General features: G+C 46.1%; 1 protein-coding gene across 1 annotated transcript in view; it reads right to left on the reverse strand.

Moving 5' to 3' along the window:
* NAPG (NSF attachment protein gamma) overlaps positions 1–25,254 on the reverse strand; it is a 172,446-nt gene that overhangs the window by 53,149 nt on the left and 94,043 nt on the right. Inside the window, exon 8 of the mRNA XM_069216481.1 lies at positions 20,788–20,858. Within this exon, the coding sequence (XP_069072582.1) occupies positions 20,788–20,858 (71 nt within the window). The remainder of the gene's footprint in view (positions 1–20,787; positions 20,859–25,254) is intronic.

The raw sequence follows: 25,254 nt of genomic DNA on the forward strand, positions 1-25,254 counted from the left end.
TCTGGTTGGCTAAGCCAAGCAGAACTCACCCATTCTAGTCAGGGAAAGGGAGTTACACACCCAAGATAACCCCTTCTCACCCCCTTGGTAGCTTGGCATGAGCAGTCAGGCCTATCCCAGAGGCAATGTGTAAAGTGATTGCACAACACACACAACACAGGAAGCACTACCCCACCACAAAGGAAACACAACACCAAGTTATATAAACTGTACTGTACACAACATTATTAGACCAAACACAACATGTCAGTAATACCCTGCTACCCAAGCAGTTGCCAGAACGTTACGCAGTACTATTACCCGGCCAATGCCAGCACTAGTCACATACAACATATAGGTTACTGATTATTCTGCAACACAAGCAGCAGTCAGGAAAACATTACTAAAATAATGCATGTCATAGTAAACATAAATGCCCATAAAAGGAACATCAGAAAACATATGACAAGTCATGAAAAACATATCATTACAATGGCATGGGTCATAGTAAACCATGCTCATAAATGCCCACAACAGGAAGATCACTGCCAAACCATTACCATGATTGTACCAGCATGATTCATATTTCCAGTCACCATGACTTCAGAAATGCACATTAATAATGAGGCCTTCTCGGTAGGTTATATGCCCTGGTCCTGAGGCCATATGGGGGGACTCCCGGGCTCTGGCAACGCTAAGGAGTGGGGGGTCCCAACACCGGCCCGCAAGCCATCTGAATGTGGGTGAGGTAAGGGGGCAGCACGCACCACCTCTAATCCTCTGGGTCATGCCTTTCTCCCCTCCACCTAACATAATGCCTAAAAGGAGGCACAACTGCCCTAGCGGTCCTCAGGGTCCACGACCAGCCCTCACGGAGGCAGGGAAGCCAGGAAGAACCAAAGCAACACTTGAGAGTTCATGGTCCTCGCACAGCAACCGGGGGAGAGAGACTTACACTTGTATCCCCATTGTCCTGTTCTTGGGGTGCCCCCTACTTGACCTGGGGCATCGTGCGACCCCATCTGCGTCGGACAGGGTCTCCACTGGGGCTTCCTCACCCAGTGGGGTAATAGAGGCTCTTACAGCTCGGGGACCTCGTGTCTCTCCTCCCTCCCTCCCCCCACCCCCCACTTCCCCCCCAGAGCACGGTCATCATTGGTGGCCCTGGGAACAGGAGGGACCTCCTGAGAGGTCTCCCTCCCTCCTAGAGCTGCTGCAATGAATTCAAGACAAAATGGGTGCCTGCTGGTCCCCGGGAGCACACTGCTCGGTGCTCTTGGTCCCAGGGGCACCACGAGGAGCGCGCTTCCTCCGTTCTTGGTTTTCCAGTGCCCCAGGGGTCCCAAACACAGCACGCTTCGGACACGCTTCTCAAAGACAAGCTGCCCGGATTGCGGCGGTGATTCTTCCGGCAGCAGTTACAGGGAAAGAGCTCTCCAGGCGCACAGTGACTAAAAGAAAGAGCTTTCTCCAGGCGGTTGGTAGATAAAAATAAATGCACTCTCAAGGCGCTCTAATGAAATAACGAGAAGTGCTCCTCAGGCACTCCGCTCCACTGCAGGAGCCTTTAGGTGCAGCGCTATCCTCGCGCTGAGGAATAAATGGTTGCAGGGGCCACAGCACCCAGCCCCTGGAGATACAAGTGAAGCACAGGGTGGTAGGGACCGGCAACAGACCAGCACAAGGGGGATGCAGTCAGTGGCATTTTCTCCTAGTGACTTAGCAGGTCACTGGTCAGCACAGCAGTCCAAGGTGGTTCCTGGTGAGTCCCTCCAACAGCATTCTGTGTCCATTTCCTTAACATGTTTCTTGTGCATTTTTTTATGGGGAAAATACCCGTATTTATACTCAGTTTAGCAAAGCAATTTCAAAGAGGTGGAGAAGAGGTTTTAACCAGTTACAACTGGTTCTAGAAGTGTCCTCTCTCTCTCCTCCAACTCAGGCTCCAGACATCAGTGGGGGGGGGGGGGGGGATAAACAAGCCATTTGTGTGAGGCCAGGGCACAGCCTTTACAAAGGCCGGTGTCCCACCTCCCCTTCGCTCAGCTCAGGAAGATCATTCAATGTACACATGCACCTCTGTGACACCTCCACACTCCCTGTGTATAGGCTGTCTGCAAAGTATGCACAAAGCCCAGCTGTCACTCTGCCCCAGACTTGGACTGGAATCAAGCTGCAAAACACCAGATTCAGAAGCACAGAGAAATGCTCATTTTCTAGAAGAGGCATTTCTATAATGGTAAAAAAAAATCTACCTACACCAGTAAGCAGGATTTCTCACTACAAAAACAACCATACCAAACATGCCTACGTTACCCCTCATAAATCAGACAATACCTCGTAGTCACAAGGCAGGGCATTTACAATTTAATCCTATGAGCAAGGCAGCACTCACAGCAGTGAGAAACCAAACAGGCTGTCTGTCACTATGCGGGCAGGCCACACAACCAGGCACATGTCCTTCCTTTTACATACTTAGCACCCTGCCCATAGGGCTAGCTAGGGCCTACCTTAGGGTGACTTACACGTAATAAAAGGGGAGTTCTAGGCTTAGCAAGTAAATTTAGATGACAGGTCCTGTAAACTGTGCATGCAGGCCCTGCGCTAGCAGGCCTGACACAGGTTTTAAAGGCTACTTCACTGGGTGGCGCAAGCAGAGCTGCAAGCCCACTAGTAGCATTTAATTTACAGGCCCTGTGTATAGGGATACCACTGTACAAGGGACTTACAGGTAAATTAAATGTGTCAATTAGGAGCTATTCTTACCAAGCTTAGTATGGAGAGCACCTGCACTTTAGCACTGATCAGCAGTGATAAAGTGCTCAGAGTCCTAGAGCCAACAGCAAGAGGTCAGGAAAAAATAGGAGGTAGGAGGCAAAAGGTTTGGGGATGATCCTCCAAAAAGGGCTAGGTTCAACACTTCTTATCACATCAGACCCCACGTTCGTGAAGTAAGAGCTTAAAGATGTTAATTCCATTTAACATTTCCAGGTACAACTAGGCTTTCATCACGATTTTGACATAATAACTCAGTTTCAATAGCTTGCATCGATCTGATACAAGTTCCCTTTGGTGCTTCAAATAGTCGAATGTACACGATTAGGACGAACCAGATTTTGGCAGTGCTGACCCACACTGTCACAAAGTTGACACAAAACGGCAATCCAATTTTTCCTACTAGATGAGTTGATATGTTACAAGGGGCAATATGTGTCCTCTACAAACAGATGCAAATCCTCGTAGGCTCTTAGGCCACTCACAATTTTCCTGTTAAATACGACAAGAGTATGAATTCTAAGTGCCAAAGGAATACATGTTTTTTTTTTTTACTTCTCTTACCTGGGCAATTCCCCAGCATGTGTCCAAAGAGAGACTAGTGGCATAAAGCACATCATTCGCATTCAGATTTTAATATCACCTTGATTGGAGCCTAATCCTGCAAGGCACTCGGGAATTCAGAATGTTGCTATGGCCTTTAACCTATTAAACAACCCTTTATAACGGACCATTTGGTAATTATGGTCATTCTCATACAATGGCTGTGAACACAGGTATCACTCTGCGTTGTCGATACTAAAACTAGATCTGACGTTTTGGAAGAATATTTTGGGCAATTCCTCAACCAACCACTAGATGGTAGGTTATGCCTGATAAATGAAATCTATAATATATGAATTAGGCAAAATAAGTAATATACACAGAACTACTATTAAAGTGATTCATAACCTTTTAACTCTGCAGACCTCCTACTTTATCATTACTAAAATCTGGGACCCCTACTGAATCTTCAATAAAATCAAGTACCCACTGAAACATTACTGCAAGCCGAGGACCCTGGAATAAGTAATTTCTATGATTAAACCGCAAAACAATACACAAAAAAGAATTCATCAAAAACAACTACACAAATTATGAAAGATTTTATTTTATTCACAAACTAGCATGAAAAAAATTACATTTCAAATTTAATGGGGGCGGGGGGGAGGTTTGGAGCTTTTCTTTATTCAACTGAGGCCACACATTGTTCATACTATGTTCTGTTTGATCCACTCGCACCGCTCCCACCAATCAGTCTGAGGATACCAGCTAAATTTTTTGCCAGCCTCTAATTTCGAATTCCTTCGCATTTACAGAACGTTTTCAAATGCTCGATTTTACATTTTTCTAGTTTACCTATATTTAACCTTATTATTCTGTTAACATTATTTAATTTTCTAAGCAGTCGCAGACTCCCTGAGTAGACGTCATGGAGCCCTAGGGGTCCCCAGACCACAGATAAAAAACACCTGATCTATATTGGGTGAATGACTACTCTGGTACGGGGATTAGAATGTAAACTTGAAAGCAAACATAGAGCTTCCAGAAAACGTCGATATGTTTTATTCTATTCTCAAAATAACGAAATTCACACCTGAAAAAATGTACCGTTGGTTAAGGTAACTAAATTTGCAAGATAACTTGAACATTTAAAACACTTTAAGCAAAAATAGCTTGGTTGGTACCCAGAAATATCTTATTCCAGTGAAAAGTAGTCAACCAAACGAACCAACAAAAATAAAAATAAAAAACCCTTGTGCGGCTGAGAACCCCGCCAATGACTGTCTACATAGACTGAACAATTTGCCAGGATAAGCAGGGTAGGGACATTAGAGCATTATTACTCAAAACGTCACAGAAAATGGTTAATCGTAAGGATATGCCCATCACTTTAGAGGCACACGGGACGAACGCTGGCAAGAACACGGGGGCAGGTAGCCGCTTAAAAATGCATCAGTATGTTAACTGGAACACCGGTTAACAGTTTTAAAGCTGAAAAAGACACCTAGTGGGAAGCACCCTTGGGAAATGGCTCACCAAAGACCTGTCGGATGTCAAATGCAAACGAGGGGCTTAGAGCCCTTTAACATTAACCATATAACATCCATAGTAAAACACGCCGAGAGGGTTACCAGATCATAGCAAAATGAAATCTACCATGTATCATTTTCATGCCTCTAATACTGCCCTTACTCAACCTATTTTTGTCACCTTACAAATGTGTGAAAGTCTTACAAATATGATGATATAAAAAATAAGAGGGGAAAAGCTTAAATAATATAAAAATAAAACATACATGTTAATGATAGGAGTAGAAGCTACACCGGTAGCAACACATTTGACCAATCTCAACAACTGCCAGTGACAAAAGTTGAAATATTCATTGTATCAAGACCAAGGAACTCCCCCAACTGACGTCTGTTCATTAAATCTAATGTTGGAGGATGGGACTCTGGAGAGTAATCAATGTGGAGTAACTTATAAAAAAAATAGTTTGCATTGGACGGGTACCTTAATGTCGTGTGGACTCTATTAAAGAAACCTATACTGGATAGGAAGACTGCTTTTACCCATTCCGGTAAAGGTACTGGCGACAGCAACAACTACCCTGTGGCAAAAATATGTCTAGGACAATAAAATACTTTATGATCTGCAGGTAGGGTTCTGCCCTGACAGAGTAATGGAGACAATCATACTACTGATGTCGGACAACTTTAGTGGTACCGGACAAGGATACTGCCAAGTGTAGTAGTATAGTGGAATATTTGGTAGCCTTTGGCAGTAATCTACCAAAAACCCTGCATGTATGCAGTTTGTGGAAAGACGACATGATGTAAATTTGGGGGCAAAGACCTTGAGTAAGAAGAGTCGTATCTTATGGTGAGAATCCAAATCAAAAGCCATGGCTCTTATTGCTACCATTATCTAAAAACACATTACTTGCTGGCTTAAAAGTACCAGGGTTTACAGCACACAGAATGCATAAGTCTGCCCTGCCCCCACGTTTCCACAAGTAAACTTGTATGTGGTCGGAGTGCATCTAGATAAATATCAGAAGGTTGAGCTGCTCTCCAAAGCCGAGCAGGGTCGGATGAATATACAGGGAGTGCAGAATTATTAGGCAAGTTGTATTTTTGAGGATTAATTTTATTATTGAACAACAACCATGTTCTCAATGAACCCAAAAAACTCATTAATATCAAAGCTGAATATTTTTGGAAGTAGTTTTTAGTTTGTTTTTAGTTTTAGCTATGTTAGGGGGATATCTGTGTGTGCAGGTGACTATTACTGTGCATAATTATTAGGCAACTTAACAAAAACAAATATATACCCATTTCAATTATTTATCATTACCAGTGAAACCAATATAACATCTCAACATTCACAAATATACATTTCTGACATTCAAAAACAAAACAAAAACAAATCAGTGACCAATATAGCCACCTTTCTTTGCAAGGACACTCAAAAGCCTGCCATCCATGGATTCTGTCAGTGTTTTGATCTGTTCACCATCAACATTGCGTGCAGCAGCAACCACAGCCTCCCAGACACTGTTCAGAGAGGTGTACTGTTTTCCCTCCTTGTAAATCTCACATTTGATGATGGACCACAGGTTCTCAATGGGGTTCAGATCAGGTGAACAAGGAGGCCATGTCATTAGATTTCCTTCTTTTATACCCTTTCTTGCCAGCCACGCTGTGGAGTACTTGGACGCGTGTGATGGAGCATTGTCCTGCATGAAAATCATGTTTTTCTTGAAGGATGCAGACTTCTTCCTGTACCACTGCTTGAAGAAGGTGTCTTCCAGGAACTGGCAGTAGGACTGGGAGTTGAGCTTGACTCCATCCTCAACCCGAAAAGGCCCCACAAGCTCATCTTTGATGATACCAGCCCAAACCAGTACTCCACCTCCACCTTGCTGGCGTCTGAGTCGGACTGGAGCTCTCTGCCCTTTACCAATCCAGCCACGGGCCCATCCATCTGGCCCATCAAGACTCACTCTCATTTCATCAGTCCATAAAACCTTAGAAAAATCAGTCTTGAGATATTTCTTGGCCCAGTCTTGACGTTTCAGCTTGTGTGTCTTGTTCAGTGGTGGTCGTCTTTCAGCCTTTCTTACCTTGGCCATGTCTCTGAGTATTGCACACCTTGTGCTTTTGGGCACTCCAGTGATGTTGCAGCTCTGAAATATGGCCAAACTGGTGGCAAGTGGCATCGTGGCAGCTGCACGCTTGACTTTTCTCAGTTCATGGGCAGTTATTTTGCGCCTTGGTTTTTCCACACGCTTCTTGCGACCCTGTTGACTATTTTGAATGAAACGCTTGATTGTTCGATGATCACGCTTCAGAAGCTTTGCAATTTTAAGAGTGCTGCATCCCTCTGCAAGATATCTCACTATTTTGTACTTTTCTGAGCCTGTCAAGTCCTTCTTTTGTCCCATTTTGCCAAAGGAAAGGAAGTTGCCTAATAATTATGCGCACCTGATATAGGGTGTTGATGTCATTAGACCACACCCCTTCTCATTACAGAGATGCACATCACCTAATATGCTTAATTGGTAGTAGGCTTTCGAGCCTATACAGCTTGGAGTAAGACAACATGCATAAAGAGGATGATGTGGTCAAAATACTCATTTGCCTAATAATTCTGCACTCCCTGTACAACCACCTCAAAGAGATCATGTCCTAAAATCTTTCAATACATTTTGATTACCAATCAAAACTACCTGTCTGTAATTGCTTTCTTTCCTGAACTGCTAGACCTGTTATATGGATGGCTGGAAAATCCTCCTTGTCCACGGGCTATGGGGAGACTATTACTCATAGGAGCAGCATTTTTTTTTAGGTCTCCTTGTACTATGGAGCTGGAAGTTTCATACTTCCAGCTGTTCACTGACGTCAGGAGTCCACAGCTGCCTGAGCACTCAATGTATAAAGCACAAAACGTGGGCATGGAGCTCCCTCTCTGGTGAAAACAGTGGCATGCTTATACTGCTTCATTTATACTGCAATGAAAAATACAAAAAGCGATGGACTGAATGCCTGAATTAGTCTCAGCCACTGGTAATTACTTGAGGCCATGACCCAATCAGCAAGCTACACTGAAGAGGCCCATATAGGCTGTAACCGGTCTTTGGGTGCTTACATTTCTATTCAGAGCGAGTCTGAACTGGCAGTTTCTACTGGAGCAGAATCAACACTTGTTCGCACTTGGCTGATTTCTGTCTGAGCTGGCATAGTGGCCAAAAGAACAAAGGACTGGAAATGCGGCCCAGAGTAGTTACCAGTGGCCAAGATTATTTCAAGCATTCCACCAATCTCTTTTTATGTACCTCAGTGCGATGCCCATGCGAAATGGGTCAGTGCGATGGGAATGCCCAGACGTGGCCTTGTGCCCACTCTACCCTAGGACTCAAGATACACCTGGCTGAAAAGGCCCATATGAGTTGAAACCAGTCTTGGGGTTCTTGTGTTCCCATGCAGGAGCCTGGCCTGTCAGTTTGGGCTGGACTGTCCTATTTGAGCAGGACGTAGAGTGATTTGCACATTGCGGCTTCCCGTCTGAAGTGGCATGGTTGGCAAAAGAACGATGGACTGGAATGTAGCCGAGAATTACCAGTGGCCGAGATAAATTAAGGGCTTCCACCCATCACATTTTTGTGTACATCATTTGTAGTGCAAGCTCTCCAACTGAGAAGGAGGCTGTACATCTGTAGTAACAGATGTTATTACCTGGTCGGAGTCCAGGTGCCCATCATGGCTGTGGTGGCGCTGCACACATCCATGGCGCAGCCAAATGCTGCTGTGGTCTGTGTACACAGCAAGGCACTCTCACATTCTCAGCGTCTAAATATAGGAAGATGGTCAGTCTCCACATACACCACGTCTCTTCCTGTGATGATACCTGGCCAGTAAAAGTAAAAACTGAAGCAGCCTCTGTGGACACACAACATCTCTCCCTTAGCCCGCCTCAGCTCCTGTGACTTTCAGATTCAATGCAGTGATAGGTAATCAGTATATAAAAACTCAAATAATATCTGCACAGTGCCTGACCGTTATTTAACGTGTGCATCTGCAAACTAGCTCTCAGACTTCATCCTCAATCATTGCTTACATACAGTGAGGGTGACGTCATTCCCTTTATGCGTGCTAACAGTTTAAAACTGTCACGCATGTGGTATTTTTTAGGTTGTCAAGAATTGTAGCATCAGCAGAATATGGAATTATTTAACAACACAATTCTGTTTATCTATTCACAACTGGGGTTCCAGGCTATACTTCCTTGCACTGTACCTCTTTACAAGGAACCCACAATTCTAATGATACGTAACATATAGTTTCCAAAAATATATAGTTCATGTTAAACCTGATCAAGCATCAAGAAAGAGGCTGTTTTTTTTTATTGTGCCACACGAGAACCTAACTGAGTAGTCAAGAGGATCAAGAGAGTCAATACTGGAAAAGAAAAAGAACAATATGCCCAGTAGTTTTAATGTCATAAGAAATACTGATGAAAATACCTTTTCCATTTCCATCAAGGTCACAATGAAATGATGTCATCTACTTAGTCTGTCCAGGAACCACATTTCTCTGCCTCCAATTATTCACATACATAATCATTCATCCTTAGAGCCAATTGCTTTGCAGAGACGTAACCATAAAAGAAGTCAAATGTTCTGCACCTGTAATCCTAAGGTGCACTAAGAATTCTCACAGGTATAGTTTTACTTGCGGGATCGGCGATGTAAACATTTTATAAAGAATGAATATATCCGGTGGGTCTTGCAATGGCGATCATGCACAATTAAGCCACACCAACAGGCACCCTTGCACACAGACAACATGCTTAAAAGTAGTTCAAGTTCCAAGTTTTTTTCTAGAACGCATAGTTAATTAAACCGTTACACCTATATACAGTAAAACGATAATACAATTAAAAGTATACATAAAAAGTGATCAGATGAGTAAAACTTACTCATTCACTTGGTGAAAAAAAATAATCATAAAGTGCACCATGTTCTTGCTGGATAGTAGGTCGTGGCTGTGCAAAATGCATTAAAGTTCTAGTGCTCAGCCACAGCAACTTTTGTTGATCGCTGCACAACTATTGGCCTCCAAAATCAATGAGGGATCATAGGCGTGGCTGTGCCAGGTTTAAGTGACAGTGCTTGGCCACGGCTCTGCAAAATGTGGTGAAGTGTCAGTGCTCAGCCGCAGGGACCACTGCTGACCGCGCCGTCACTACTGGCGCCAAATGATTCAAAAGGATGGCACTCGGCCACAGCATGCTTTGCTGCCGTGCCCGCTACTGTGCAAGTACTGCTAAAAGAGGTATTACTTTGGATGAAGATCAGTGTCCTCCTGTGCGCCAGCGCCTCATAGAATCAGTGTATTTTTTCATTTCCCCACAATGGCCTCTGTTCTTGCTTGCTTTTAGGCAGTTCCGGTTTGCATGTAGAGTGAGGGCTTGCCTACATGATCAGATGACGGCCTGATTAAAGGCACCGCACACCATCCTCCTACTGTCGGGTAACATTGCCAGGCAAATGCAAAGAACCTAGATTAGGGTCTCCTTTTCCGCGCCGCAGTCTTTATTCTGCAGTCTTGGTGGATTTTAACCAAGTGGGTCCAATGTTGGTTGGAATCCGAAGCGGAGGCTCGTGAGCTTGATGTGAAATGGGAATCCAAAGTCGAAATAGGGATGTGGTTTTAAAGACTGACAGGTATGAATGACTTGCCAGGCATGAGCCCTCTTCGCCAAAGTCACTTTGTCTTCTTGCATGTAACGGAGTCTGGTGGTTCTGTTGATCATTTTCTTGAATTTGGTAGTTGATACCTTGGTGATCCATAAGCCAGTGGCTTGCACAGACTGCAAAGTGTCGCCGAAGTAATGCCTTAATATTAATTTTGAGTTCTGCTTGTTGGTTTCGAGCCAGTCATGTGCAGTTAATGAGTTGTTCTCTGCCATTGTAAATCAATGGCACATTTTCAAAAAGGAGCATTTTATGGCGAATGATTGTTTTATTAAGCCTAGCTCTAGGAGCAGTTGTGCCTGCGATGTGTAATTTGGAAGCCTATCGATGGTCCAATAGGCTTTTGCAATTAGCAAGTCTAGTAACCTTGCAACTTTCTTTCCTGCCATTATGTCGCAGCTACACGTGATGGCTGGGAGCAACTTCGCCACCATGGCCACCCCCAACGGCACTTTGCAGTCATCTTTAAAGCATACACATTCTGGAAGTCTGGGGGTAGGTGGGGTGGTGGGCTTTAGATTTCATTGTGTCCGTGTGTAAGGCAAGCCTTCCTCTTGAATCAAAAACCATCCCAAGGTATTTGTATTTTCATTCAATGAATAGCTCAAACCCATCTATAAACCATGATTCAGGTATGTTTAATTTCTTGTTAAATTTCACAGCTTTTGTTTTTTCATAACTGATTTCAAGTTTATGTCATTTTGCAAAACAAAGTAGAGCGCCTAGAAGCTGAGGCAACCCTATAGGGGTTATGCTCAATAAGAGCAAGTCGTTAGTGTATAAAACAGGAGTAAGACAGCGGTTCTCTATATTTGGTGGATATGTATTTATGAGATGCAATTCTGTAGACAGGATTTAAACGTACATTAAACAATAAGAAGTTGAAAACGCATCATTGGTGCCTCCAAGCTTGACAGTTAGACATGTTTCAGAACAAAGAAGTTGGTTGGCTAATTACTTTCTGTGGGGCTCCAAAACTGTTGAATTTGTCCCAAAGTAGGTCTCAAGAGACCCTGTCGAATGCCGCTCTGAAATTAATAAAACAAGCATGAAGTGTTAAATTTGAGATAAAGGAGGGTGTGGCCAATGCGTCAAGATGGCGGTCGCACTCTTGTAGTGCTCCGGACCCCTCTGTCATCCACCTTAAGCAGCGCCCACAATATGCCTTTATCGGTGGCAGTACACGCTCCCGGGGCTAGCCTGACGCCCCTGGAGTAATTGGGGGGGAATATTTGGACACCGCGACTCAGCTGTGCGACACTGCTTGTTCGAGGCGGTCCGCACTCAAAATGGCGGATGCGCCCATCTAGCGGCAGCCGTGATCGGAGTAGAGCCGGCGACGGGATGCGGCCCGTGTCTGTCCTGCTTGCCGGCTGCCTGAGAAAAAGGCCAGAGGCCTACGGAGCAGCAAAGCAGGGTGAACACGGCAGGAGGAGCCGCCGGCCGGTGCAATGCTGCAGGAGACAGCGCAGAGGCAGACCGGGGAACCCGGATGCCGGAGAAGCGCCTGGAGGCCGGAGAGGCTGTGGGTCGCACAGCCACGGCCCAGCCAGCTGGAGAACATTGTGGGCCTTCCGGAGCAACCAGGCTGGAGAGAACAGAGGTGAGGAGAGGGACTGGCCGCTGAAGGCGGGAGACCTGCGGCGGGTCGTGAATATTCCTCCTCCCTCTCCCTCTTGGCGGTTTTTTGGGTCCTGATGAGAGAAGAGGGGCCCAGAGTAAAAAAGGAGCAGCGGCGCGCAGTCTGGAGGCGCTGAAGGGGACCCGGCTGAAGAGGGGTGATCTGGGAGGCACGACTGAGGGCACATGGACTCCTGAGCCTCGACGTCAGGTCGCAACAAATTGTACTGGATGCAGCCGGGTGGTTGGATGATGAGCCCATGACCCTTGCAATGGCCACTGCTGTCCAGAGGTGAAGACCTAGTTCTGTAAATGATGTGGCCTTGGAGGGCTGTTCTGTTGACCCTGTGATCCCATATAGGGGTTCTAGCTGGACTTTTTCTGTGTACTCCAATCAAAGTGTCTTGAACCATAGCTGGGGTTTTGGAAGGCGGCAATAGGCAAGGACAAATTGACACGACCACCCACGGCGCACATCGCATAGACCAATTTACTATGGGTTCTGGTGGGACCCGCACTGAAGACCGATCCCTAAGCGGCGGCGATGGGCCACCAGCGGCTTCTAGCGACCTGGCAGCTATCCTTCAAGCTATTCAGGCGTCTCAGACGGCTGTAGAGGCCAAGATCGGTGAAGTAAGAGTGGATGTGGCCCTGGTATGTCAGGACCGCCGCAACGCAACCGCCCGGATCACAGAGGCAAAATCAAGAATATCCACAGGGGAAGACAACCTGACCGCCTTGAAAATGCAATCATCTGCATTATCGGCTCGCACGTCAGAACTATACCGGAGAGCAGAAGATGCTGAAAATAGGTCCAGTCGCAACAATCTTCATATCGTGGGCCTTCCGGTGAACACTGCGACCTCCTCTCTACCTACTGCCTTCTATTCCCAGCGAAACTCCAAGTGGTCCACGGAAATAAGACTCACTTCTTTGAGCGCCCAACAGCGGCATGGACTTGGCTGACAGAAGAGGTACCGCTCAGCCCCCCCGGTGAGAGACAGCGGCAGGCCTGAGACAGAGTTCCGACGGACAACCAGCAGAATCGGCCATCTGGCCTCTGCCAGCGGACACCCTTGAGGAGGCGTAAGGTGCACCGGGGCTCCCGCTCAGGCTCCCCCATGGAACCCCTTTCAGAAAAATTGTCAGAGCAACAGATGAAAACAGGTCAAGGGGGCAACAGGGGAGATCCGGGGCTGAAGGAACCGACACATGCTCACTTGGAGACATTGGAAGACTCAGATCTGTCCCGAAGCCCGAAGCTCTAACTCTGCAAGCAGGGAGGAGATAACATGACAGGTAACACCTGCACCGATGGAAACATTGCCACAATATAGCTGCTTACTATTTAATGCTCTTTGATCCAACGATATGGAGGGGTCCACCACAGCTCAACCAACTGGTGTTTCCAACTCACTGTGTTTGGGAGTGAGATTTTATATAAGGGTGACAGATGTTTCTGGGATGGGGGGAGGGAGTTGGGGGGGTATGGGAGTTCAGACCTTGCATTAAGGTGCCGATTATCGTTAATTCATGTAACTGTTTGTACGTTCTTATTCACAACTGCACGAGGGGTCCAAGATGCTAAATGACATAGCGTCCACCACACACTGGGGCGCTGGCCGGACGGGACTGGGGGAGGACCTGGGGGGCGCCTGGACAGAGTTCAGAAACAATGTCATGGTAGATAGAATCATCCACACAAATGGGCCCAACACAGATTACCTCTTGGAACATTAATGGTCTCCTAGACAAAATTAAGCAGACTGCAGTGTTTACCTTCATACACCGACACCGGCCTGACATACTCCTGTTGCAAGGACCCACCTCCTGGGGGACCAGTGCACTTTTCTAGCCCGCAAGGGTTTCAACAGAGTATATCATGCAGGGTCACACTAGGATCGCGGGGTGGCGATACTGCTGCACTGCTCATTTCCCATAGCTGTGACCCAGGTGTGGAGGGACCGACAAGGGCGTTATGTGGCCATTACTGGGAAGGTCGAGGGCCTCACGATCAACGTGGTTAGCATTTATGCCCCGCCGGCAAAGGTGCGTGGGACTCTCAATGACCTAACTAAATTACTTCTAGACCTGCTCCCGGGACTTGCCATACTGGCGGGTGATTTTAATGCAGTCCCAGATCCTGGAATAGATGCGAATGCCGGCCTCAGCCCACAGACAGGCAATGGCAGCGGGGCTCACTGGGTGGTTGACATCCGCAGGACTATGCTATGCCTGGAGAATATGGCACCCATGGCGTCGACAATTTACGCATACCTCGGCGGCCCATGGCACGCAATCTAGGATTGACCTTGTGCTTCTGCAGGGCACAGATTGCTGCCATCTCACCCATACTGAAATCTTAGCTTGTGGGATCTCTGACCATGCGCCCCCTTCAGTTCATTGTGGGACTTGCCCAGTCATCGGTCCGTCCTATGTGGCGATTGAATGCATGGTACCTGCAGGATGCGTCCTATGTTAAGCGGCTGCAGCAGGCACTTCAAGAATACTTCGCCCTTAACGGGGGGTTCTATGGGCCGCAAGCAAGGTGGTACAATGGACGATGGCTAGGAGCCTTGTCCGCACTTGGGAGCACTCCCAGACATTTCACATTCAGCAGCTGGAGGCACGGGCTGCATGCTTGGAAGCTGAAGAGGGTGCGCAGCCCAGCGAAGGGGTAGCTAGACAACTCCTACTGATCCATATAGACATCCGGGACCAATCTTTGAAAGTGGCTAAATACCTCTGGTGAGCAACCAATGCCAGGGTCGATGGCTGGGGGGACAAAACTGAAAAGCTGTTATACTGGCTGACATCCTAACAGCAGACCTCTAGGATTATTCCTGAAACTTATAACAAACAGGGGGTGGGCGTCTCCGGACATCAAGACATAGCCAACACTTTTGCTCGGTATTACAGGCCGCTATACCAGGCTTCGGCAGCCATTCTTCCCGACCGTGCCCATCGGTTCTTGGAGGATGTCCCCCTCCTGAGGTTGCCCCGATGGAGGTGCAGATGCTTGATGAACCTTTCAGTGAGAAAGAAATTGGGGAAGCAGTCTACGCGCTGGGTACGGGTAGGACCCCAGGACCCGATAGATTTCCATCAGAATACTATAAGGTGTTACGGGAGGACCTGATACCACGCCTCTCGGCATTATATGCGGAGGTGGAACACCAGAGCTCATTCCCAGAGGGCTACACATAGCCACTATTGTGGTGCTTCCCAAACCCCAGCCCCTGTCACAACATTGTGCTGATTACAGACTGATATCTCTGATTAATAGTGAAGTAAAAATGTATGCCATGATCCTCACCACCAGTCTTAAAAGGGTGCTGCCTCTGCCTATACATCCTGACCATAAGGGTTTTATGGCCACTCGCGGCACACAACACTGTGTTCGTCGGTTGCATGTGGCCCTGGCTGAGCACCACTGGCTGCCCGGGGACCTCGCTCTCCTATTTATTGACTTTGAAAAGGCCTTCGATAAGGTGGACTGGGGGTTTCTCTTTTTGGTGCTTCAGCGGGCGGGCTTTGGGCCGTGGTTTTGCCACCTGGTCCGGGCTCTGTATGCCAACCCCACGGCACGCGTGCAGGTCAATGGTACCCTGTTTTCGGTCCTCTCTGTCCGTCGGGCACAGGCCAGGGCTGCCCTCTGTCCTCTATCCTTTTTGCTTTGCTATCGAGCCCCTGGCACAATTGATTAGGATAGATCCACTATACCGCGGCAGGAGATGAGGGCCTTAATCTGAAGACAGGGTGGCCCTGTGTGCGGATGATGTCCTGTTATATATGGAAGAGCCCAGTGTGACAGGTCCGCGAAGCTTCCATCTTCTACGATGTTATGAAGAGGCATCAGGGCTCAAAATGAACCCAGCTAAATCGGTGTTGTTGCCTTTAGCGAGTTCGCTTTGACTGGCAGAGTGTGATACCCTTGAGCAGGCTAAGTTTTAAATATCTTGGTATTTGGGTAGCCGTTCTTCCTGAACTCACATGGGCCAGGAACTTGGCCCCGCTCTTAGCCCGCACTAAGGCAGACTTGCAAAGATGGCAAACACTGCCGTTGAACGTTCTGGCCCGTGTAGCCCTATATAAAATGATGGTACTACCGCAAATTTTATATGTATTCCAAAACTTTCCACTTCCAATCCCACATCCTTGGTTCAGGGCTTAGGAGAAAGCCATCACCTCATTTCTATGGAACGGGACGAGACATTGGGTGGCCGCACTGCACTGTCGGGGGGGGTGTATGACGGGGGACTGGGCATGGCTGACCCCTATTTATATTATCTGGCGACCCAGCTTTTGGTTGTGCATGATTGGTTTACTGGGGGGTGGGCAGACCCGACCTACCGGGTGGAACTGGAGACATTGGGCTTCCCCCGTATCCCAGATTTGCTCTATGGCTCGCCGCTCCCCAGGGACACGGAGTCGGTAACTAGAGTGGTCTTCCTTGCGTGGTGCGCAGCACTGCAGCATACCCAATGGAATGCTGTTGTCACCCGACAGACCTCGCTGTGGCGGCATTGGACAGGTTCGCTGAATGGGACCTGCTGGGTATATCACAAGTGGGAGATGTATGGAAAGGGGATGCAATGAAATAATTTCAGGAGCTACAGGCTGATTTTCTTTTGTCCCGATCAGTTTTTCAGGCACCTCCAGCTCCGACACGCCCTGGGCACTCACTTGACCGCCTCTGACCCAATACCAGAATTCAGTTCACTTGAAGCCAAGTTGCTCATGGGTAATTTAGGGGGGCGGGGAAGGTTTCCCAAATTTATAAAATGTTAGTCAATAATGCCCTGGGCAGTCTGGAGCCAAATAGGAACAAGTGGGAGTCGTGGGTGGGATCGTTTGAAGAGACTGACTGGGTGGAGGCACTGATAGTGCCTAGAGCACTGGCGGTGTCGGCGAGACTTCGGACGGTGCAGTTTTACTACCTACGCTCAGTGCCTGCAATGTGCGGGGGAACTGGCTAATTTTTTTCACATGGTGTGGTTCTGTCCGGTGTTGCAGGTCTATTGGGGAAAGATAACACGCAAACTGAACGCAGTACTGGGACAGGAGCAGCAGCTGTCCGCCAAACTAGTGTTATTTGGGTGTGATGGAAGAACTAAGGGGCACGCCAGCAAATCGTGCCTTTGTGGGTACGGCCCTGTTGGTCGCCAAAAGAGACATGGCAGCTGCTTGGAACTCATCTACAGGCCCGTCCCTTCAAAAATGGCGGCGCGGGGTGGACTGGTGCGCAAACCAAGAAAAACTGGTCCATGGGTCAAGGGGCTGTCCCTGGAAACATGAGAAGGTGTGGGGAAGTGTGTCTCCTGATGCTATGCTTGAAAGTGGATACATCTGTCACATGGATTGGTTTTAATGTCAGTTTACACAGGATCTGGAGCTCACTGTACTTACCTGAGCAAGTTGTTTTGGAGTTTTCATTCTCCATCTGTTTTCCATTCCCCTTTTCTTTTTAAAACCAATAAAAATGTGTTTATAAAAACAAATTGAGATAAAGGCCCTTTCAACACAAGTGTTAGGGCTGAAAAATTTGAGAGTGCGCCCTGACCTGCACAGAAAACTGTTTGGCTCCATGGAGTGAGTGCCAGGTTGTCAACCCGTTCTAGCAGATCATATAGAACTAAGACTGCATAATGCCTGGAATCAATGTCAAGAAGGGCTACTAATCGTTAGTTTGCTGGATCACCTCTATCACCCCCTTTCAAAATTGGGTGGATTATAGATCCAAGCCAAGAGTCTGGAACTGCCAGTTGGAGGCTCACCGTACTAAAATGAGGTTGGGTTTTTTGCCATAACTCGGGGGAAGCTTTGGACAGGGCAGAGGGGAGTCCGTTCAGTCCAGAGGCCCGTCTCTTCTGTTCTTCCTTATGATAGTTTCTATGGGACTTGTTTTTCACTCAGCTAGCTGTGATTGTCTATTAGATGTAGTTTTGCAGAACCAACATCAATCAGTAAATATATACCCTCATATGTAGTATTAGACATAACGATCATCAGTAGGAAATATAAGTACACCGCTACTTGGCACAGAAAGTAAAAATACTGAGGAAAAGAGCAGGAATGGATGTAAACACTACAGGCACAGTTAGAAGTGCAGCACAAGTGGCCTGTGGTACATTAGGATTGTGCTATCTCGTGTGGTCTCCCTTATGGTGGGATTCTTTGCACCCAATGTTAGAGGTACTGCAGCATAACGTTTCCAGTGGTAAGACAACTTATTTCCTATCGACTTTCAGCGTGTGTATAGCATTCAAGAAACGTTTTCAGCTGCAGAGACGTCTTCGTTTTTCTGAGAAAAAAAACTGATCAATGAGGCTCTTGCTGCCTACGCTGGGATGAAAAGAGGCAGAATAATAAAAAATAATATTTTAAACATAGGTGCTGGAAAAACAACGGATGCGCATTACTGAGAAGAAACGCTCTCATCTAAAAATGCTTCAATCAAATATTTATACATTGATCACTTCCTAAAAAGCAATGTCACTCGACTGAAATCAAATTGTAGTGAGCAGCTGTAATGTGTCGAGTGAAATCATGCTAAGTAACAACATCAGATGCCAAGTACATTTCATATGTTTGGACTTTTAATTTTCATATTCATAATTGGAAAAGTTAAACCAAGAGAGCCTCCAGCTGGGTGAATGTCACGCTTCTGGCCAAGAGTCAGACTGAGCTGCAAGTGCTTAATTCGATGGATTAGAACTATTTTGCGCTTATTAAAGTGGCTTTTCTGCAAATCGCAGGAAACTGCACACTCATTGAAGTTAGTAATTTTACACAGTGCTCTCATAATATTAAATAATTGTATTGCAATTACCCGCCTTGTTTTGCAGAATCCTACGTGTTTCCATGGGTCGAGTGTATTACTCTTAGGACGAAAAAATAATTCAAGTCACTAGATATGCAGGTCTGTCAACATTTATCATATTTTTCGAGGCCCACAAAAGAGAACGTAACCAGGAGCAATCTGTGGGGTCAGATCTTCTGTGCAAAAAAAACAGGCTAAATGCTTGGAACTGAATGCAGTATTGACAAAACTGGAAATCAGGCAAACAAAACAAAGATGTTGAAATAAACCCACCATATGGAGAAAAAAAAACATTATGAATATTAAAAAAAAAAACTCAAATTGGAAAATCAACAGGTCTACAGTGGAGAGTCGAGCAAAACAGAACTAATACGGCTTCCGTAGAGCACAGTATTTTTAAACGGGTAACATGGACATTTTAACGCAACTATTGCAGGCAAAACGGTTTAATAAAGGCCAGAGTACTTTTTAATGTTCCGTAATCCTGACCAAGAGTGGAGAAATATAAGAAAGAATTATCTGAAGATGAAGGACAGTAAGCCACACCGCCCTGAAAGGTTTTGTAAAAGTAGGTAACGTATGATTCACACGTGACATTCTTGTGTCATCGATAGTTAAAACACAGTAGGAAAGTAAGAGTGTTAAAAACATCGGGATGTAGTTACACAAAAGATTTTGTCGCACTAAAGAAAATACGTTTCTGACGCACTGGAAAAGTAAGAACATAACACAAATATGATATGTAATGTGTAACACAGTAAGCAGTGTGACATCCCAGGATATACTAATTCTATAGAGTGAAAAGGTGGAAAATTATCTTTTCACACTAAATCAACTCAGAAAGCAGAGTCCTTCCTAAAAGTACCAAGTGCGGCAGCGCACATCAATTATCAAAAATATGGAGTTGTTCTTAATTGAAAAGTTAGAATAAATATGGCGGTGGAACGCTGATAATATCGGAGTAAACGCGTGTTGAACACAATTGTGTTTGAAGGGTAAATATTCAAAGATGAAGCTGAAAGGGAGTTAGCGGCCATATGGCTTACCTGAACAACGTGGGTATCCGACGTTCCTCCACATATACCAAAAAATCCTCGTATAAAGTATGAGCTGCCACACAGTAAGGTGGGTCTAAGCTACTGGTTCCTGTTCGCTTCAGGCTAAAGGGTATGTACATTTTATAGGACTTAAAGTCTAATAATTGTCCTCTTCCAGCGCGAAACTGTTAAACCGACTTTAAAACCGAACGTTCATTCTACCGACAAGACCGACATCTTGTGGTCACACAATGTATTACACCCGCTAAAGGTTAGACCGATGTACTTACTGCATGCGCACGACATCTCTCTCCTATTTGCCATTTCCTGAAGTGCTCAACAATCCCTCATTGAGCTGCACGCAAAAAAGCGTGGGAAATGTTTGTTTTCTACATTACATCCTCTCTTGAAATCAAGGTCCGCCATACACAATTTCTTTTGAATTCTGAAATCTACTAGTTGTGAGTGCGCTTCTATTGTAAATATCGAAGTTGCATTTAGCATAGCCTCCTAACAGGTTATCAACAACGGCAATTAGTCTGAAAGAACATCGCTCCCACTCCCCTGATTACCACCTCCACCCTCCACATTTGTAAATAATAGGGTTATTTTCCCAAAAACAAAGCACTAGTCCGAATCTAAACACCGCAGTACCCTCTCCATTGCAGGTGCATTTATTAAACATAAGTGTGGGGTTAACAATGGAAAAACCCAACCATGTAGCAAATATCTAAGATTTTAAAAATAAATTCTACCTGCGTGCTCTTACTAGGAGTCTTGAAGATTTACCCACCAATTCTACCGCCTGTCGTAAGCGATCTTCATTCTGAAAAAAAAAAGTGAAATAAAATAATTTTTTTTATGGAGTTCTCCATTTATTTCTAGAGTAAAAAAATATTAAATAATGGAAGGTCATTTCAGCACAGGGTATTCAAGCGTTGCTTGCAGCAGACTGCCATCTGCGCCGTCTAATACGATATAAATATGTGGCAAAAGGAGGTTTGGGGACGAAAGGGGCCAGTGAACGGTCATAGTGTTTTTTAACTCTCTGCTTCAACTCCAAAAAATAAGGGGATAACAAGGCGTTGTTTTTTAGTAGTGTATTTAGGCAGAGAAGAACAGTGCAGTAAAACCTGAGCATGCAAGGGCATTGATAATCAATAGGATGAGCACACAAGTGTACATAAGGTCAACATAGCAAGGAAAGATTTGTCTAAAAACGTCTACAGATGACCAACATTGTATACCAACCAACGGGATTGGCTCGCTCCTACAAGAAAATGACTAATAGTCCAGGGGCCACCATAGCATCACTGAAGTAGAAATGGATTAGTACAGTCTTTAGCCAGGGGACAAGGCAGATAAGCACATCTATAGGGGCTCCCAGAAGTCTCCTGGCCTTGAGGCACTGGGGAGGGTGGCAGCACAAATCCCAGACCATTCTTCACATAGGTTCGTATCTTTGAGTCAGTCCTTAAAAAGGGAGTGTTTCCGACCTCCCCACACCATGGGAAGCCTGTGTTTACCCAGTAGCAATATCCCTTCGGGACGTTTTTTACGTAGCCAAGGAGAACAATGTCACGGGTGAGCTGGAAGTTATGTTCTGTCATATCAGCCACAACCGCTATAACTTGTGCCCAAAAGGCGGCAACTCCTGGGCAGGTCCATGTCAAGTGAAGGAAGTCAAGCCACCCAAACACCACATTGCTTGCATCTAGTGTCGTCTGTGAATGCACCAGGCCTGGAACGTCGGAGTCGGGTAGACACTGTTCAAGTATTTATAATGCACTAATTGATATCTGCCATTAGGGGAGACTTCTTTGGTTTGCTGACAGCAATACTTTCACATCATCTCTAATATTCACGCCCAGGTTCCCTGCAGCTGCGCCCAGGAGTGGCTCCCTCTAGTTGTTCCATAACTGCAGAGTGCAATCTGGCAGTGAGCTTGATTGGGTGGGGAGTAAATAGTATGATGGACAGCTCGGGCCACTCCGACAGCTCCTCAGGGAATGCGGCATACGAGAGTTTCTATATATCAGGGTGCTTGCTGTTTCTCCGCAGTAGTCTTTAAATGTTGTGAATTGATGCTCTATGAAGAGATCCCCCAGCAGCGCGGAGGTACAGTCCATCTGAAGCGGTAATGTGCAATAGGTATGAGGGGTGATTAAGGCACTGGCATATTGCACAGTGAAGCCAGTCTCGACAGCGCCCATGGAGTGCATTTCACTGTATGTATTTCACGTGTGGGCCTGGTAAACTGAGAGAATGGTGCAGATTATATTGGAAGTGGGTGTAGATGCCCCTTTTCGAGGGCGACGTGGTGCATGCCAGACATTATGCATCCAATGGAGCATGAAGTGTGCCACCAGGTGGTACACTTAATTATGAAGCGTTGCAAAACCGCCCCTGCTATACGGGAGCCTCAATCTATGCCGGCTGATTCTAGGCTGTTTGCCTGCCCACGTCTAGTTGATCATGAGTGTGCTCAGCTGAGTAAAGAACGTCTTATTTAATGGAACTGATATGTTTTGGAACATGTACAATAGTTTCAGTAGCACTACCATCTTCATCAGGGCTATCCTATCTGCAAGTGATAACGGGAGGGTGACCAACGATCCACCTGCGCACTTGGCACCTCCATGTTATAGTTCTCCTGAAGGATAGTTGGGATATCCGTGTGATAAAGTATCTCTAGATAGCAAACAGTTTTCAATTGCAGTGCGTAGGATATGTTAGGATGTGGTCTGGTCCTCGTCAGTTGCACCATGATGGATTTCAATCAACTGTTCTGCAGTAGCGACCAGCAGCCAAATCGTATTACTTCATTAATAATGGTGTACACATTTAAATCGGGATCCCTCATCCCCAGCAGGGCAAAATCTGCATCGATAACAGAGTTTAACGAATTACCATGTTAATCCCACCTTGTCAATGATACTCCCAAATGACGTAGGTCAGAGGTTCCACCGCAAGAACAAAACAAGGTAGGGGACAAGGGGCAACCCTATTGTGTTCCTCAGCTGATCTCTAACGTAGGGGACATAATCATTAACTCTTACCCGGTCCAGGAGGTCTGTACAGATGAGATTGACCCATTTCACTAAAGCCTGGCAGAATCCCATTCTGCCCAACACCCCCCAGCAGAAACGACCATTCAACACTGTTGAATGCCTTCGTAGCACCCAAAAAGCTGACCACAACTTTTAGATCAGGGTTTCATTGAAGTGTGAGTACAAATACCTCTCTAAGGTTGTCAGCAGTGGAGCAATCTGGATGAAACCAGATTGATCCGGCCTAACCAGTTGGGGCATCAAGGGAGGCAGTCTCTCGCTAGCATGTTGGCCACATCTATTTGGGGTGGGTTTGTTTGGCTTCAGGAGAGTTATTACTGTGGCTTCCCTCATAGTTTGTGGGAGCTTCCCTGTTCTTTAGGCCTCTTCATAGACCTTCAACAGCACAGGGGCTAGCTTCTCCAAACATTCCTTATAAAATTCAGTGTGGAAGCCATCACTGCCTAGAGCGCTACCATTTCTAAGCTGTTTAATCACTAGTTTAATCTCTTCTACAGTTATAGGTTGACACTAGAGCCGCCCTGTCCAGGTATGAATGGATGTCAGAAGGCACCGCCTGTGCTCTGGAAGTATACAGTTCTTTATAGAAGGCAGCAAATATGTCTATAATGCCAGTGGGATCGTACTCTATATGCTCACCTGATGTGTATTCACAAGGTATGCAAGCTGCAGCCCAGCTAGGTTTAAGCAGACCCGCAAGAGTGTGTCCCGGACTTTCCCTCTCCATGAAACTCCGGGCTTGACTATAGTTATTCAAAAATGTAAGTTCTCTCTTAGCCTCCTCTTGAAATTCAAGGAGTTTAGTGCGCATGGGGCCCAGGGTTGCCCTATCACGAGTGGAGTCATAGTGTTTTGTTAGCGTATGGAAGTCCTGTTCCAGTGTAGCAAATCTTGTTCTAATAGATTTTAGGACACCATTTCCCTCTGCAATACATCCCCCGCAAATTACCGGCTTGAAGGCATCCCAAAGGGTGGCAACCAAGGCAACTGAATCTGTTTAACTGCTACATCCAGCAGGTACTGGGGTTGGAGGCACCACACATGTCTGACGCCATCTACTAGGTATACTTCCATGCTGGGGAGGTGAGTGATGTCCCCTGTACAAACCAACAAGTCTTTGGAACCCACCCAGAAGTCAATGAAGGAGGAGTCGTGCACCGATGAATGGAATGTGTATTCTTGTGCTGTCAGGTACATTAATCTCCAGAGGTCTACCAGGCCAAAGTGCTCTATAGCACCCAGGAACGCATCTCGAGCTCTAGATAGACGTCTTTCACTATGGTGAGAGCAGTCAAGTTCTGTGTTAAGGATAAGATTATGGTTGCACTCCAATATAATTGTGCAAGAGTCAGATTCCACACAAAGCTTCAATAATGCAGTAAAGCCTGTGTAAGCCTCGCACATTGGTGTTTATTTCTGGAGGAAAGAAAGGCTGTCTGCAGGGTAGAAGACCAGCATCCTGCCCATCTAGGTGAACCGGAGTTGCGCCGGGTATAGCATGACAAAAGGTAGACTGCATTCTTGCAGTTTCTTTTCACCAGAAATAATTTTATTCCAGGCGTCTTGAATCTATTGTGTAAAGTCCAGGAAAAATAAAAGGCAAATTCCCCTCGTAGCATGTTTCGTTTGCCTCCATCACCAGTCTCAAGAGCTGATCGCTGCCCCTATAGTTAAGAACTGTAACAATGATGGGCCTTGGCAGTGCGCCCAGAACAAGGTCTGGGGGCCAGGAGCAAATGGCTCGTTCAATCACCAATGTCTTGGTGAAGTTGTCCACACCAAATAATGACCACAGCAGTTTTTTGATATAGTCTTTGGTGCGGCCCATTGTGGTTGACTCTGGTATTACTCTGGTATTCCAGTAATACGAGCATTACTTATCCTTGACCAAGGTTCCAGGTCCTCTTTTTTTAAGATGGATTAGACGTAGCTTCTCATGCATCTCCTACCGTTTTAATTTGCCGAGTGTGATTGTCTTCCATGTCAGATCTGTTGCTCGAGACCATCCTTCATGTCATCCATCCTCCGGGTCAGAGTCAATTTTCATGTCTATGTTATAGAGGCTCAACTTCATCACCAACAGTAGAGACTTCGGGCCAGATGTACCAAGGGGTTTTTTCCATTCTGTGTCTATGGGAAAATGTGTTTGTA

Source organism: Pleurodeles waltl, chromosome 2_1 (genome assembly GCF_031143425.1).
Source record: "Pleurodeles waltl isolate 20211129_DDA chromosome 2_1, aPleWal1.hap1.20221129, whole genome shotgun sequence".
Taxonomy (NCBI): domain Eukaryota; kingdom Metazoa; phylum Chordata; class Amphibia; order Caudata; family Salamandridae; genus Pleurodeles; species Pleurodeles waltl.